This window comes from Raphanus sativus, chromosome 6 (assembly GCF_000801105.2).
Source record: "Raphanus sativus cultivar WK10039 chromosome 6, ASM80110v3, whole genome shotgun sequence".
Classification (NCBI taxonomy): Eukaryota; Viridiplantae; Streptophyta; class Magnoliopsida; order Brassicales; family Brassicaceae; genus Raphanus; species Raphanus sativus.
In genome coordinates, this window is record NC_079516.1 from 13,647,721 (window position 1) to 13,664,892 (window position 17,172).

General features: G+C 38.3%; 2 protein-coding genes across 4 annotated transcripts; both read left to right on the forward strand.

Moving 5' to 3' along the window:
* Positions 1-16: 16 nt before the first annotated feature.
* On the forward strand, positions 17-7,778 carry LOC108811898 (probable manganese-transporting ATPase PDR2). Of its 3 annotated transcripts, none has more exons than XM_018584003.2 (22): positions 17-176; positions 366-647; positions 763-855; positions 1,109-1,311; positions 1,528-1,600; positions 1,696-1,868; positions 1,948-2,122; positions 2,418-2,522; positions 2,609-2,719; positions 2,807-2,893; positions 2,971-3,153; positions 3,292-3,342; positions 3,419-3,544; positions 3,896-3,975; positions 4,506-4,614; positions 4,698-4,826; positions 5,151-5,216; positions 5,329-5,400; positions 5,634-5,785; positions 6,020-6,131; positions 6,232-6,348; positions 6,460-7,778. In XM_018584003.2, exons 2-22 carry the CDS (start codon positions 399-401, stop codon positions 7,525-7,527), a joined length of 3,534 nt encoding a protein of 1,177 aa, XP_018439505.2. In that variant the 5' UTR covers positions 17-176; positions 366-398; the 3' UTR covers positions 7,528-7,778. The 3 variants fall into 3 exon arrangements, with proteins under 3 accessions (XP_018439505.2, XP_018439506.2, XP_018439507.2); XM_018584004.2 differs by having other exon boundaries at positions 18-176; positions 358-647; XM_018584005.2 differs by having other exon boundaries at positions 18-176; positions 375-647.
* Positions 7,779-8,025: 247 nt separating this feature from the next.
* On the forward strand, positions 8,026-11,112 carry LOC108811899 (protein AMEIOTIC 1 homolog). Its single transcript, XM_018584006.2, has 9 exons — positions 8,026-8,185; positions 8,412-8,829; positions 8,925-9,308; positions 9,394-9,555; positions 9,626-9,683; positions 9,751-9,834; positions 9,946-10,262; positions 10,360-10,477; positions 10,673-11,112. The coding sequence occupies exons 2-9, from the start codon at positions 8,447-8,449 to the stop codon at positions 10,760-10,762; spliced, it is 1,596 nt and encodes a 531-aa protein (XP_018439508.2). The 5' UTR covers positions 8,026-8,185; positions 8,412-8,446; the 3' UTR covers positions 10,763-11,112.
* Positions 11,113-17,172: the final 6,060 nt, after the last annotated feature.

Genomic DNA, 17,172 nt, shown 5'->3' on the forward strand with positions numbered 1-17,172 from the left:
AAAGAAAATAAAAACGATCCACAGTGTGAATCGAACATCTCTTTGTGTGAAGAACCTCAATCGTGAGGCGTGAAGGTGAAGGAGACGAACGCGATAGCGATTCCTTTCGGTTACGCCGCGACTGTAAACCCTAGCTTAGATCCCCTCCCGATTCAAACTCAATCCAAGCTTAAAAGGTTCGTCTCTCTCTCTCTCTCTCCCTTCTCCTTAGATCTGCTTCAGAATCATCTTTCTCGATTCGCCGATGCTTTGAACGGTTGACAACTAGGCAGATTCTTGTAGATTTTCGATCCGTTGCACCATTTCGAGATTCGTGTTCTCGTATTGTTCGATTCGGTTACTAGTCTGATTCTGTAGCGTTGTAGGAGGTTTAGATCGCTGACGGCGACCTAGGGAAGATGTCGAGCTTCCGCGTGGGAGGGAAGGTAGTGGATAAGGTTGACTTGTGTAGGAAGAAACGCTCGGCGTGGCGTTTGGATGTATGGCCGTTTGCGATCCTCTACGCTACGTGGCTGACTACGATCGTGCCTAGCTTAGACTTCACTGATGCTTTGATCGTGTTTGGAGGCCTTCTTGCTTCACACATCTTAGTCTTGCTTTTCACTATGTGGTCTGTGGATTTCAAGTGTTTTGTCCAGTTTAGCAAGGTAACACCATCATCAGTCTAATGGATCTTAATATACTGTGAATCTGGCTTCTTGTTAATGTTAACTTGAGTTTGATGTTTATATTGGCCTTGTGCCTGTGTGTGTTGATTCGCAGGTTAACAGTATCAGCCAGGCGGATGCGTGTAAAGTCACCCCAGCCAAGTTTTCTGGGTCTAAAGAAGTTGTGCCTCTTCATTTTCGTAGCCAAGTAAGCTCATTTGAGATTTTAGATCCAGTTTGTTAAGCTGCCACTAAAATAGGCTCGGTGACTGGTTTGCTTGTATGACTGAATATATGTAAATTTCAGTGTTTTCTCCCAACGAATGAACACACTATGTCTCTGAGAAAAAAAAAATGTATTTATTCCGTAAACTATTTGAATCCTTAGCCCGAAAATTCTTGAGTTTTTCAAGTAATCTTACTTATCATGTTTTAACAGTTAAGTCCTTTGATGTTTGCAGATGACTGGTTCGTCATCCTCAGGAGACATGGAAGAAATTTTCTTTGACTTCAGGAAGCAGCGTTTCATGTACTCAAAAGAGTTAGGAGCCTTTTCCAAGCTTCTTTACCCCACAAAGGAAACATTTGGTCAGTATCTAAAATGTACTGGCCATGGTACAGAAGCTAAAGTTGCAACAGCCACTGAGAAGTGGGGAAGGAACGTGTAAGTCGACTTATCACTTTCCTATACATGTATCTATTACAAGATCATTCTATGGGTCGATAATTGATGTTTTGTTTGGCAATTCTTTTTTGCTTGTCTCTTAATTTATGCTATCATTTTCTTTTTGATGTGTCTAATAACATTTCTCCTTCTGAATATATCCACAGCGTGGTTGTTCTTATATCCGGTTTGATACTTTGTTTCTGCTTCTCGCAGATTTGATTATCCGCAACCTACATTCCAGAAGCTATTGAAAGAAAACTGCACGGAACCGTTTTTTGTATTTCAGGTGTTGTTTACTTGAAAATGCATGTATCTTACAGATCTCTTTCTTCTTCTATGGCTGTGTTGCTTTAAGTACCGTGTTTCTTCCTCGTTTTGCAGGTTTTCTGTGTGGGTCTTTGGTGCTTGGATGAATTCTGGTATTACAGTGTGTTCACACTCTTCATGCTTCTCATGTTCGAGTCAACAATGGCAAAAAGCCGATTGAAGACATTAACCGACCTAAGACGTGTTAGGGTGGACAGTCAGACTGTGATGGTGTATCGATGCGGGAGGTTTGTGATTGAATAACACGCAGTTTTCCTTAAAGATCGCTTTGGTATCACTGCTGTGTCTGAATGAGTCAAATTTTAGGTGGGCGAAGCTCTTAGGTACTGATCTGCTGCCAGGAGATGTTGTGTCCATTGGGAGGCCGTCTACTCACACTGGAGGAGAGGATAAGACAGTACCAGCTGACATGCTTTTGCTTGTAGGAAGTGCTATCGTAAATGAAGCTATTTTGACAGGCGAGTCAACTCCCCAATGGAAGGTACTTTCTTTCATCAACGTCAATTTTGTTTGTTGGCTTCATTTTCGAATTCTTACTCTCATGAAATTGGGTTTGAAGAGTTCAGAATTGTACCATAGCACATAATAGTAAATTTGGTTCTCTTACAATACCGTGTGATAGTTTATAGCGTTTTTGTTTGAAACTTCAAATCGTCATTATTCACTAGTAAGCAATACTTACTTCCTAATATGTATATAGCTTAAATCCTTGTATAATATCGTCCATACGTGTAGTGGACCTATGTTTTGCTGAGATTGTATGATGGGTATTGTAGGTTGCAGTTGCTGGCGAAGGATCTGATAAAAAATTATCGATCAAGAGGGATAAAAATCATGTTTTATTTGGCGGGACCAAGATCTTACAACATTCACCTGACAAGGTATTTCCTTATCAACAATTTCAACCATCTATTCTTCAGTGCTTGCCCCTAACCTGTGTTCCATACTATTTAATGTTTGGGGTCAGACGTTCCCTCTGAAAACCCCTGATGGTGGCTGTCTAGCTGTTGTTCTCCGAACTGGATTTGAGACAAGCCAAGGAAAGCTAATGAGGACCATTTTATTTTCTACAGAGAGGGTTAGGGATCTTTCCTTTGTTAGTTGATTCATCTTCACCATGTTAGAGAGTTTTGTTTGTTCTAATTCTTTTGGTAAAAAAATTTAGGTTACTGCAAACAGCTGGGAGAGTGGTCTGTTCATATTATTTCTAGTTGTATTTGCCGTAATAGCTGCCGGCTATGTTCTTGTAAAGGTACGTTAATATTTGTTTCAGGCTCTTCTTCAAATAATATATCTATTTGTACTAGTGTTGAAGAATCTCCTTTGCAGGGTCTCGAGGATCCTACAAGGAGCAAATACAAGCTCTTGCTAGGCTGTTCAATTATCATCACCTCGGTGATCCCTCCCGAATTGCCTATGGAATTGTCCATAGCTGTCAACACGTCATTACTTGCTCTTGCACGTCGCGGGATCTTTTGCACAGAGCCTTTTAGGATCCCTTTTGCCGGAAAGGTACTTTTATACCTTATTTGGCTATTCAATGGTCTTAAGAACTCTTTGTCTTGAGCGAGCGGCACCCTGAAAGGAATTAGTAATCGTTCTTTTTTGTATTGTTGTCTTATTAGTTTCACGCTTTCTCTTCAATGACAGGTCGATTTGTGCTGTTTTGATAAGACTGGTACACTCACGTCAGATGACATGGTAAGGTCAAGTGAACTTCTGGGTATATGCTTGCTTGATTTTGTTTATGGTAAACTCATTTTCATTTGCTACATAGGAGTTTCGAGGAGTTGGGGGTTTGGTTGATGGTGAAGAAGCAGAGACTGATATGAGCAAGGTTCCTGCACGCACATTAGAGATTTTGGCTTCGTGTCATGCTTTAGTCTTTGTAGACAACAAGCTGGTACGAGCAACTCCATTTTTTTTTTCTTTTTGGCCTAGAGCAACTCAATTTACTGGTATAAGTTTTGCTGTTGTTCCTGTTTTGGGCTGTGAGAATTTTCATTTTTGTGCAAGTCATGGTTTTCTTTTCCTTACTCTTTTGATCCACGCACACATGTTTTTATTAAATCTGATAATGGATTCCATGTTATACTTTATAAAGTCTGACCTTTATGGTAGAGTCCACATGTGATACATGATACTTTTACTTATGGTCATCTTTCTGGAACCGCTTATACTATACTTTGTTTTGCATCATTAGTCATTATTACGAAATTCTGTCATGTCTTACTCTGTTTTTCAATACTTGCAGGTTGGTGATCCTCTTGAGAAGGCTGCACTTAAAGGAATTGACTGGAGTTACAAGTCTGATGAAAAGGCCTTGCCTAAAAGGTAATTACTGTCGTTTTTTAATCTCGTATCCTAGTGTTCTCACTCTTTGTCTACGGTGCCTATTTAGCCCTGTGATTACCGTGCATAGATTTTGAGAAGAAAGGCTAATATAAGGATGCGTACTGCATTAGATATAATTGTTTCTTCTTTGTTTATGGTTTTACGCTCCTATTGAGGCATATTCAGCCATTCTGACTGGACAGCGTAAATGAAAAAATGATGTCTATCTGTGAAGCAGTTGACTTGGGGAATACGGGAACTAAAGTTCACATAGAATATGTTAGCTGGCAGTATTAACATTACATGGGATAATGGCTTAGGCTCTGCTTCAAATTTTTTTTTTTTCACATTCTGCGTCTTGGCATCTTGCGTACCTATCACTTTCTTTGAAGCTGATATCATATACACCTTAATGGTTTCGCCCTAAGTATGATAATATCTAGTTCTGTTTAATCTTAAATCTATTTAAAGAGCTGTCTGCAAACATATGAAGGAGATTAATTCTCATTGTACTATGTTATCCGCTGCAGAGGAAATGGCAACTCGGTGCAGATAATGCAGAGATACCATTTTGCTTCGCATCTGAAGAGAATGTCAGTTATCGTCTCTATTCAACAGGAATATTTTGTGTTTGTGAAGGTCTGCTTGATACATTTTTTTCGTTGGCTAAATTTTATCGGTAAATCCAGCTCTAATTGTTGTATGCTTATTAAACTTACCAGGGTGCACCAGAGACCATCCAAGATAGGCTTGTGGATGTGCCAGCAGCATATATCGAAACATATAAGAGATACACACGCCAAGGATCTCGAGTTCTGGCCCTTGCATTTAAACGACTTCCTGAAATGATGGTAGTTACGGATGCTCTGACTCATGAACCTGTTGGATTCTTGAAAAAAAGACTTGATGCATGTCATTTTAGCTAGAAGGTTGTGTCAATGATACGCTTTACAGACGTAGAGAATAGAAGTTCACTGCTCATCTATTTGATGTTATTTGTCGATCTCTAAACTTATGGCAGAAGTCTTACTTTCTTAGGTCCTATGGTACTTAGCTATCTGTGAAATAGTTATATTTATGTACTTAACAATATTGACATCCAGCATCTTTTTGTTCTGGATTATGCAAGCCTCTGCTGATTAGCTTTTAAAATAATGTATTTTAATGTTTACCAGGCCAGTGAAGTTAGAGACCTGGACCGAGATGCTGTTGAGAATGACCTTATTTTTGCTGGGTTTGCGGTAATGACATGATGCATTCTCTTATGAGGCTTTACTTTCTTCTTTTTTTGTAAATTGTAAACGATGGTCTGATATCGATATTGTTTCGTAATGGTTTAATAATGAATCGCAGGTCTTCAACTGCCCCATTAGATCAGATTCAGCTTCAGTTCTCTTGGAGTTAAAGAATTCATCTCATGATTTGGTAATTATACTGTGGATCTTATAATGCAAACAGGCTCTCGTGTATTAGTGGGTCTCTTACCACTATCAGTAATTTATTTAGTTCTTTTCCCACTCAGTACAAATTGCCTGCAAAGCAGCAGCTATCTCAGAATTCAATTCAGAAGATAGGACTGTCGAATATAGCGTTTTTTCAGTCGCGCTGTCTTTCTTGCAAGATACATGGGATGTCTTATCCTACTTTCATGATTTCAGGTGATGATTACAGGTGATCAGGCATTGACAGCTTGTCATGTTGCAAGCAAAGTGCATATTGTTTCAAACCCGGTCTTAATTCTTAGCCAGTCAAGGCCTGGTGCCGAATACAAGTGGATGTCACCTGATGAGAAGGAGATCATACCCTACAGGTGCAGTCAAATTTAATCACAGTTACTGTAAAATTAATGCAAACTCGTATCCTCATGTTGTACAAGCTTGAGTATTCACGTGATACCAGCAGTATATGTTGTGCAGTAGTCTCCATGCTTCTTTTCTTTATCTTCTGTCATCGAATTAGAAAAGATCTGACACTTGAAATGTTTTGTCTCAATGTCGTCTTCCTGCTTCTTACTGAGATAGGATGACTTGGTTTTTGTTTTCAGTGACAAAGAGATTGAGACCCTAGCAGAGACGCATGATTTATGCATTGGAGGAGACAGCATCGAAATGCTACAGGCTACCTCTGCAACTTTGCGAGTCATTCCGTTTGTTAAGGTATATATATATATATCTTGTAATCTTTTTTACTTGGTTTATTATTTCTTAATACATATAAGTAATAGAGCCTGACCCTTCAACCATTTCTACCTTTCAGGTTTTTGCGAGAGTTGCTCCACAGCAGAAGGAGTTAATATTAACCACCTTTAAAGCGGTAGGAAGGGGAACTCTGATGTGTGGGGACGGGACAAATGATGTTGGAGCACTGAAGCAGGTAACTCATATAGGGATTTCATGTGGAGGATTGAGCTTTTAGCTCTTTTGATGTCAGGCATATGCTTTATTTTCATTCTATTGATCCGATTGTTGTTACTAACGTCTCCAGGCTCATGTTGGAGTTGCTTTACTGAATACTGTCACTCCCTCGGAATCGTCTAAAGATGATCCAAAGTCGAAGTCAAAAAAGCCCAAACCACCATCAGAACCAGCTAGCAAAACCGCAATTCAGAACGGGGAAGGATCGTCAAAGGGAAAGGTCACACCCCAAAACCGCCACTTAACTGCTGCAGAATTGCAGAGACAAAAGTTAAAGAAGATGATGGATGAATTAAACAGTGACGAGGCGGATGGCCGATCAGCACCCGTAGTTAAACTTGGGGATGCGTCAATGGCATCTCCCTTCACCGCTAAACATGCGTCGGTTGCCCCAGTGACGGACATAATCCGACAGGGTCGTAGCACACTTGTGACAACTCTTCAGATGTTCAAAATTCTCGGTCTCAACTGTCTCGCCACAGCTTATGTCCTTAGTGTCATGTACTTGGACGGTGTGAAGCTCGGCGATGTCCAGGCAACAATCAGCGGCGTATTAACAGCTGCGTTTTTCCTCTTCATATCTCACGCTCGACCGCTTCAAACCCTCTCTGCAGAGCGACCCCACCCTAGTGTTTTCTCCGTGTACCTCTTCCTCTCTCTACTCGGACAGTTTGCTGTTCACATAACCTTCTTGATCTACTCCGTGAAGGAAGCTGAGAAGCACATGCCAGAGGAATGCATCGAACCAGATGCCACATTCCATCCTAACCTTGTGAATACCGTGTCCTACATGGTGAGCATGATGCTCCAGGTGGCAACTTTTGCTGTGAACTACATGGGACACCCGTTCAACCAGAGTATAAGGGAGAACAAACCTTTCTTCTACGCTCTCATTGCTGGAGCAGGGTTCTTCACGGTGATTGCATCTGATCTGTTCAGAGACCTGAACGATTCGCTAAAGCTGGTGCCTCTGCCTGAAGGTATGAGGGATAAGCTCCTCCTCTGGGCTTTACTTATGTTCGTCATCTGCTACTCGTGGGAGAGGTTGCTCAGGTGGGCTTTCCCAGGTAAGATTCCTTCGTGGAAGCATAAGCAGAGAAGTGTCACTGCAAATCTGGAGAAGAAGAAGAAGGTATAATAATAAGGAGAGCCAAAACAGGTTTAGGTTCAGGCAAAACAATCAAATACAATTTTAACTCAGAGAGATGTTGGTTTTTTTTGGGATATTGTTTTTGGCTGAAGCTTGGAAGAAGACATGAGCATAGGTCTCTCTGGTTAAAGACATTTTGGTTACTTTATAACGGTCCTCTTTTTTGGGGTTACTCTCTAAGAAGGAAGAAGCACACATTTCTCATATACTTGAATTAAAATGTTAAGAGGTTTACATTATTAGTCTCTACGTCTTGTTCCCTGCTTCCATTTTATTTCGTTTAGAGTATCTGGAAACATGTACGCCTGTTTTGCGAACACTTTCCTTTAAAATCATATTTGAGACCTCTTAGACTAGTAAAATTTTGAAATTAGTCAAAAAAGTTTTGATTCTCCGTATTATATAACACGTATTCGAGCAAACAGAGTAAGTGGGGTAATACTCCGTCTAGAGAGGTACACGTTTGCTAGACGACTAAAGTGGTAAACAAGATTTAAATACCAATAACTGCGGCAAATATTGAAGAGGGGGAGATAAGTATTCTTTTAGGGTTCTCCTAAACCACTATCGTCGGCTCCTGTGTTTCATTTCCTCTGCTTTATCTGGTTTTGTCTTCTTCGTCCGTCTCTGCCACCTCGATCCTAAGGTGCATCTCTGATCTCAAAATCTTTCGATTTCAACTCTCTAGTTTTCAATTCTAGACGATTTATCCACGGCGTTCATTTTCAATTCTCGCTGTTTAAAAAAAATGTCGCCTCTTCTCTTCTGAGAAAAAAAAACCCTAGCTTTAGGGTTTAGTAGTGTTTCTGGTGATTTCGCGTTGTCACTTCCAAAAACCTAACTCTGTCCCTCTTTTTTTCTCTCTCATGTAGCGTGAAATGTGAAATCGCTAGAGAGCCTACACGAGATGATGATGTCTGAGAAGAAGAAGAAGAAGCCTCGTTCCATCATGCCGAATCGTCGTTCCACCATCTCCGGCTGGACGAACAAGATCCACTTGGCAGAAGATAACACCTCCTCCTCCTCCTCCGGTAGTAAAGCCTTGGTTAAAGTCAAGTTAGAGAAGGAGGACAAGCACGTTTCTTCAGATACCAACTCCTCTGGGAAAGCCCTTCTCAAAGTCAAGTTAGAGAAGAAAGAAGAAGAAGAAGCTAGCCTCCACGTAACCAGAAGCTTCCTCAAAAGAAAACAACTCTCCCAATCAGTAGATAACAACTCTCTCGTTACAGTTAAGAGTGAACACAACGCTTTAGATAAACAGAGAACAACTCTTCGTTGGAATACCGAAAGGTATTAAAAAAGACTCAGCCTTTAACATCGTCCATCCTTACCCTTCGTATAAAGTTTAAATCTTTTTTTTTTTTTTTTTTTAATAATATATACAGGTTTGATTCTGCGGAGCAAGCAATGGAGGATGTATTGAAGGAGGTAGGTGCGTCTTTCGAGAATCCTATCTCACGAGGCGAGTTAAGAGCCATTGCACGGAAGAGAATCGGTGATACTGGTCTGTTGGATCATTTGTTGAAGCATACTGATGGGAATGTGACTCCTGGTGGTGCTGAGAGGTTTAGGAGGTGTTACAATACCGAAGGGATCATGCAGTACTGGCTGGAGAGCGCTGATTTGATCAAGATTAAAAGGGAGTCTGGGGTTGCTGATCCTACCTGGGTTCCACCTTCGTGGTGGAACTCGAACAGGTTAATCAAACTTGAGCCTGGGGATGGTGAAGCGTCCTTTAATCTTAAGGAATCGATTGAGAAAATGAAGAGGTACTGGATGCTTTTTGCTATATTCTGAGCTTTCAATGTTTGTTGTGTGTTTGAAATGACGTTTTTTTGTTGTGTGGGTATGCAGTGATATTAGAGAGCTTGTAGCTGATGTGGTTCATGTTAAGCGTGAGTCTGGAGTTCCTGATCCTGACTTGATTCCCTTAGCTCAGTGGAAGATTAAGAGTTCAGCACATGAATCATCTACTGTCTCCTCAAAGCTTAGGGATGAAATAGATAAGATGAAGAGGTATATTATTCTGAGCCTTAACATAAGAGGAGGTGCATTTTGTAATACCATTTTCTTTGCGGTTATGCAGTGATATCAAGAAGCTTGTATCCAAGCCAAAGTTACCAGATCATTCTGATGCAAACGAGGTGACTTTTTGAGCTCATTTTTGCTTGTGCGAAGATATCATAACTATATTTTGCATTTTTTCTCCAGAAACAATTCAAGGAATGCATGAGGTGGAAGGTAGAGACTGATAAGAAAATGGCAGAGATCGCAACTTCATTGACTTCAACACAGGTCTAGACCAAGAAGCAAGCAAACAGTATTTGTTTGAAGCTTCTTGCCTAGGGATGCTTTAACCTAATGAAGCTTTTTGTCTCCCATGTCTCGTTTTTTCTTTTGTTGCAGTGCATGGTTAAGGAGCTAGCTTCATGGAAAGATAAAGTAGAACATCAGCTGGTGGGGATTTCGAACTCTCAGAACAATCTGCAGGTAAATGGGAGCAGATCTCCTCATAATTGGGAACATCTATTGCATAGCGCCACCTTGGATGATTTTACAGTGAATGGTTTCGAGCCATGGGATGTTGAAGCTGACCTTACTGATGTTCTACCTGAGGCTGATGACTACTCGCTTCCACCAAATGCTCGCAAAAGCTCATTCCAAGATCATATGTGGTTTGAGGAACAGTCAGTGCTCAACTCCGAAATGCAAAGGACGGAGAGGTTAGAGCGGTTTTGTTTGGTTTCTATGTCCACCAAGAGTTAGGCTTTACGGTTTAAATATGATTGTTTTAATAATGTTTTGTGCTTTCTTATTTAGCTGCATGACCAGAGGTGATTCCAGAAGCTGTAATCAGGACAAAGCGGAGTTGACTCCAGGTTCTTCAGTGACTGCAGGTCCAAGATCAGATATTGACGATCCAAGTCTTCTTTCTCAGGTAAGGCATCTTCTAGCGTCTGTAGAATCTTCTTCTTCTTGGTCATTGAGTAGATGTCACTTTACCACCGTTCCATCTTCTTCTCACACAGCCTTTTACTTCATTTACTAGTTACACATTGCATAGTTTACATGCAATTTTGCCAATGCTTTAGATGATGTTAATTGAGAAATCTGATCGTGTGTTCCTTTTCAGGAAACATTGAAAGAGTTGGTGAGTTGGAAAGCCAAAGCGGAGCAGCAGATAATGGAAATGTCAGAGGCGGTCCGTGCGCTTCAGGAATAGAGGTCAAAACACAGTAGACGCACATGAATGATAGATTCTCAACTACATAGAATCCCTTTTGGAGACTTGTACAGGGTTTCTGCTACAACTGAACAAAGAAAGAGAGTAAAAAGTATCAGTAGAGGCATCTGGAAAGTTTAGGAACAAGGTAGAAGTTGATCCTCTACATCTGAAGTAGTGACATTGAAGTTAGAGAGAGAGAGACTCATTAGTACTTTAATTTAGTAGTTGTTTTGTTTCTGTATATTCTCTAGCGGCTCTTATTCAACAAGGATGTTAGAGACTCATTAGTACTTTAATTAAGTTTGCATTAGTATTTGCTAATGAATCAAAGTAGATACTATCCCTTATGTGTCGTTCTCTAATGTTAAATGAAGATAATATGCAGCTTAATATCCTCTGGCTAATTAAAATGATAAAAGCTTAGTGAGAGAGGGTTTAACGTTATTTATCTGTGCTTGCCGGTTTGTGTTCTTTTCCATTCATTCATCTCCAAGTTGATCGGAATTAAATTAAGTAAGGGATTGTTAAAGCAGAACCGGCCGGTTCGTTTTCTAAACTGATTATAATAATGGGCCTATTAAGGCCTCAAGCCCACTATAAACCTTCAAAAGCGGCGCCATTAGAATTTAAACGACGACGTCTTCATGTGAATATAAAAGGTCGATCTTATTCAATCCACGGAATCGGACATTATTCTCATATGACACATGACCCTTTCGTCTTATTCTCTTACAACCCAAGTCATTCTATATGACCCTATGACATGTTAATTTACATTTATATCCTAAATAAAAAATAAAATTAAAACAAAAAACGAAACACATCGTTTTCTTCTTTTCTGTGCGGACGTCCCTCCATCTTTATCTTCTTCATAGTTTGTTGATCTGAACTGTAACTGCTCAAGCTGCAACACCACATGATCCCTTGACAGAATTAACTTCTCCGACTTCGTCTCCTCTGCGATCTCAGGTGGTAAAAGTGGCTCAGCCCTCGCCGGCGACAAGGACCCAGTGAAGAGCTGGAACCGTTGCGACCTCCGACTCCCCTGTCCGTGAAACCCAACCTGCTCTGCTGCTCAGCCCCGCGTCCGTCGTTCGCGTTGAAGACAAGTTCGATCTCCTCCAATGGAGATTTCTTCAATATTTTCAAAACAGGTCCTCAAACTCTTGAGTGTTTATGAATGTGACCAAATTATTAAAAGATACAGATTGGTCCTCTCGATTTAGTCCTAAACATTTTAATTGTGCAGATCAGACCTCTTCAGAATTGCACGATGGTCCTTTGTCTCTTGATTATTTTCAAGTCAGCCACAAACATTATAAATTGCATGATTAACCTCACAATTTCACCCTAGACTTCTCAAGTGTATATTTTAAATAAGTCAAAAATGCAAATAATAAATTAAAATAAACCGAAAACAAATACTAAAAGTCATGATTTTCTCCCCAAACTTTCTAATTGTACATTACAAACTCTGTTATATGTTAATAGATGCATAAATACAATATTTACACCTAAAAAAAAATCTAAAATGATTACAAAGAAATCAATAACGAAGAAAGCATCATCAAGGGAAGCGACAACAAGAAAAGTGGAAACGAGGGAAGTGGTAACAAATGAAGTGATGAATGAGTCTTATTTATGTGTTATTGGACTTGCTGATGTGTGTGGAACTTATTTATGTGTTAGAGATGCTATTTATGTGTTTTCAAACTTTTGTAATAGACAAAATTTGTTATCAAATATACAACTGGTCAACTTATTGAAGATATAAATTTAAAAATTATATTTGATTTTCTATGTGAAATAAAAACAATCAACTCGTAATGTGTTGTTTCTCTCAGATACAACTAGAACAACTAGTGGTACAACTAGTAAAACTTTATATGACATACAATTATGTTTATGTGTTATAATACTGGTACAACTAGTATAACTATATATTATAATACTAATACAACTAGAACAACTAGTTTATATACTAACCAGAAAATACTGGTACAACTCTTTCAATTAAGAAATTTTAAATTCCATTCGGCTTTCCATATGAAAACAACAATAGACTAGACAAGTTGGAAGGTCCTTGGAATGATCCATCTTATTTATTTGAAGTTTTAACAATTTTTTTCGTAATTATTACATAATCACATAAGTTTCTATGATCTACCTTGTACTTTAAAGGTTTGTTTACTAGTTTGTTCATTATATTTTTGAAAAACATACGCCAAATATGTTTTAACAAAATTAATGATTCCATTGTATATGTGCATAGGTTTCTAAATAAATTAGAGTTGTACAACTGAGCTATATTTATTTAGTATGTGGTATAACTAAAATTTTCAAATTTTCAACCAAAATACAACTGTGCACAAATTTGTACAACTGAGAACCTGGTACAACTATGTATATGATTGTACAACTAGAATACTCGTACAACTACATGTTATTACGTTTATCATGTTAGTTGTTTATCACGTTTTCTATTTGTAAAACGTGATAAACGTTTTAAAACGTGGTAAACATGGTTGAACATAAATAACACACAGTTGTACCACTTTATGTAGTTGTACCACTTTATGTAGTTGTACCAGTATGTAGTTGTACTAGTAAATCAGTTATACCAGATTACACATAGTTGTATTTTTGGGGCAAAAATGAAAATGTTAGTTGTACCAGATAAAAATTATGATTTCACTAGTTGTACCACTTTTTAAGGTTTACCTAGATGTGCCCAAATATTATGGTCGTATAAATTTCTTAAAATTACGTTCGATGTATGTTTTTCGAAAATAATGTTGAAAAACATGAAAACAATCCTTAAAATTATAAGGTACATGAAATAAACATAAGTGATGGTATATTAATTTTTCAAATTTTTGTCAACTCTTTATAATATAATATAAATCATTCTAAACACCTATCACTTCGTTCATTAAAATTACGTTCGATGTATGTTTTTCGAAAATAATGTTGAAAAACATGAAAACAATCCTTAAAATTATAAGGTACATGAAATAAACATAAGTGATGGTATATTAATTTTTCAAATTTTTGTCAACTCTTTATAATATAATATAAATCATTCTAAACACCTATCACTTCCGCAATTATTACACAATCACATAAGTTTCCATAATCTACCTTATAATTTAAAGGTTTGTTTACTTGTTTGTTTACTATATTTTTGAAAAACATACACCGAAAATATTTTAATAGAATTAATGATTTCATAGTATATGATTCTAGGTATGAAAATATTTACAAATAGTAAAAAAAGAATTTGAAAATTATTACACCATCCCATAAGTTTACATGATACACCTTATATTTTAAGGTTTGTTCACTTGTTTGTTCACTGTATACCAAAATCCTATCAAGTTCAAACAAGTTGAACAATACTATGGAAAACACATAAAAGAAACACAACTACAAAAGCAATACAACACAAGTTTCATATTCAAGTCGACCATGTCATTGTTTTTACCTAAGACCACCACCGCCAATTAATGCCATGGATGAACAACAAAACAATCCCAAAAGATTCGCAAAGTCGAAAAAATATATAGAATATCAAAATCGCAAAAGATTTGAAAAGTCAAAAGAGAAACATGCAAATCCGATACACAATTCGAAGAATAAGGATATTAGGTAAATAAACAAGAACTGGCTTCTTCCCCGACGAACGATGGTCCAGCCTGGTTGCTGGCAACTGAATCCTCTGAAACTTGGGGGATGTCGAGACCAGAGATAGAACGACTCGGAACAACGGCCAGTTTGACGACAGCCTCACCATCCTTCTCCATCTCCCTAAAACGAGCAATCTCCTCCTCCACAACCAACCCTCCGTGTTTGATATCATTCAACAGATCTATATTCGTAACCACTTCATCAAGTTGAATCTCTGCAGCAACTTCCTTCTTCTTGTTCATCCATTGTTCTCTTAGGGGATCCAAGATCCTTCCATAACTACCCACGATCTCATGTCGGTCGGCGTGAGAATCTTTGTATCTGTGCTGATCCCGGTCGGCCTCGAGCTCCACAATCTTGGTCTTCAGCAAAGCGACTTCAGTCTCACCCCCCCCCCCCCCCCCTCTCAAATATAGCTCTCTTCCACTCGATCTGAATCACATCAACTCTACAGTTTTCTTCTTGTTGTCTTCACAAACGACCCATAGTTCCTCTAATAGTTCTCGGATCCTTGATTATTCCTCTACTGGTACAACTTTGTCATCTCCAAAATTAAGAAGCTTGCCTTCCAATGTTAAAACAACTCAAATGTTTCTTAGTTTGAACTAGTTAAACTAGTTATGCCAGCGGAACTAATATTATTGTAGTTAAACTAGTAACTGTGGTTATATCACTCATTTGCAAAGAAAACACAACTGAAGTGTAAAAACACACCACAAAGTGTAAGTGGTTCAAACACAGGTGAAAACATCAACCATGAATGCTTGCAGATTCTTTTCCGTTTCGTGATTGCTTTTATATTATCTTTTGTATTCTTCTTCTACTACTGTTCTCCTGATTTTATAGATGTTTTTTCTTTGATTTCAAAATCATATAAAGATGAAGATGTATTTTTTTGAAAATTGTACAACTAGTACAACTAATACAATAATTAAAACATTATTTCATATTAAAAATGACGGATCTGCGGTTTGGTCTTGAACATATCAACCTCGAAGGTTTCGTTCAGATTTGACTACCACCATTGTCCATCTGAGTGGGAAGCTCTGTTTTCCTTTTCAACTATACAACTAGTATAACTGATAAAAATGTACAATTTGTTCAACTGTACAACTAGTATAATTGTATAACTTGTTCAACTGTATAATTAGTATAACTGTATAACTAATATAACTAATATAACTAATAAAATTAATTTTAAATATTAAAAAATCAAATGGGTTTGGGCCGGGTTCTGGATTTATGGGTTTGGATTCGAATTTAACTGGGTAGATTGGTAAATAAGTTGAATTTTTAGGTTTTGTGGACTTTTTAATCTCTTTTTCATTTAAATTTAATTCAAAATAAAAAACAAAAAAAATATTGGGTTATAACAGAATTTTTGAAACCCAACCGGGTCACCACAGAATTTGATTCCACGGAATCACGCGATCGATCTTTTTGAATAAACTGCCCTGAAATTGAGTAGGGTTATGATGACTTTGGTCTAAACTCTGGAAGACTAAAACGTCTCCTAAACTCCGTCACTTTATGTGGCGAGTGCTGTCTGGAGAATTGGCCGTAAAAGATCAACTTCGAACTAGAGGGCTTCCAGTGGATCCTACTTGTCCAGTCGGTTCGCTTGTCGTTTCCTTGGTTGTTGTGGCATATTTGGAAAACAAGGAATAAATTCTGCTTTGAACATGTTCATACGATAGCAGCAGAAGTTGTCAGGAAGGCAAAAGAGGAGTCTACTGTCCCTGTCTGGTTGAATTTACACGGAAGTCTCCCAGCGAGCAATAATAACGCATCCTCTACTCCAGTCATCTAGGGTGAATGGGTAAAACCTCCCTCTGCGTTTCTGAAATGTAATATTGGGTCATCTTAGTTTCTGAAGGTTTCAGGCTTCCTTATTAGCCATGTCTTGGGCAATGTGATGATCTCCTGCTGTGTGTTTTAGCAAGCTAAAGCTCTTTCTTGAGTTTCAAGGCATGCTTCTTATCGTTCTTTTCCATCTGTTTGATTTACTATGGGGCCTACTGGTTTCCACTTTGTTTTTGTTTCGCTTTGTTTTGCCGGCTGTTTTTTGGCCGCGTACGTTGGGAACTCTGTTCCTTTGAAGTTTGAACTTTTCAATGACAAAAAAAAAAACGACTAAAACTTTTCATTTTACTGAAAGTTTCTTGATAGAACTTTGTGTTTCTGTTTTCAAACCAGTTATGTTTTCAATAAAACAAATTCTGACCAGTGTAATTGGAGACAATCTCTTAAACAGTTATCAAACATTGATCTTGCCAGTTTTTTTTTGTTAAATCTCTTACCAGTTTTCTCTGACACAAAATGATGTTTGGGCTAATATAATGTGTAATGTTTCATTTATATTTTTGTAATGTTTCATTTATCAAAGAGTTTTCAAAAAGATGGCTGGCCTTATGTAAGGATATTCACCTTGTTTTGGTAGAAAGACAGGCTTGATTAGGTCCCAGTCTCCTTCTCTCTCTCTCTCTCTCCATATATCATCAATGACGATCAAAGTCTTTTGTGATTCCAGCACTTGAACAATCTTCCTTATCCATTGATAAACAAAACTTGCTTCCTTTTACAAATGCAGATACCCATGGTGTGAAGACATTCAGAAAAGGCTCAGCCACTGGCGGAAGGTCATATAGAAGCAAGGGAGTGCTTGAATATATTTTCCAGTAGCCGGCCGGACTGTTAAAGCCGAGGCAGATATTTTGGGA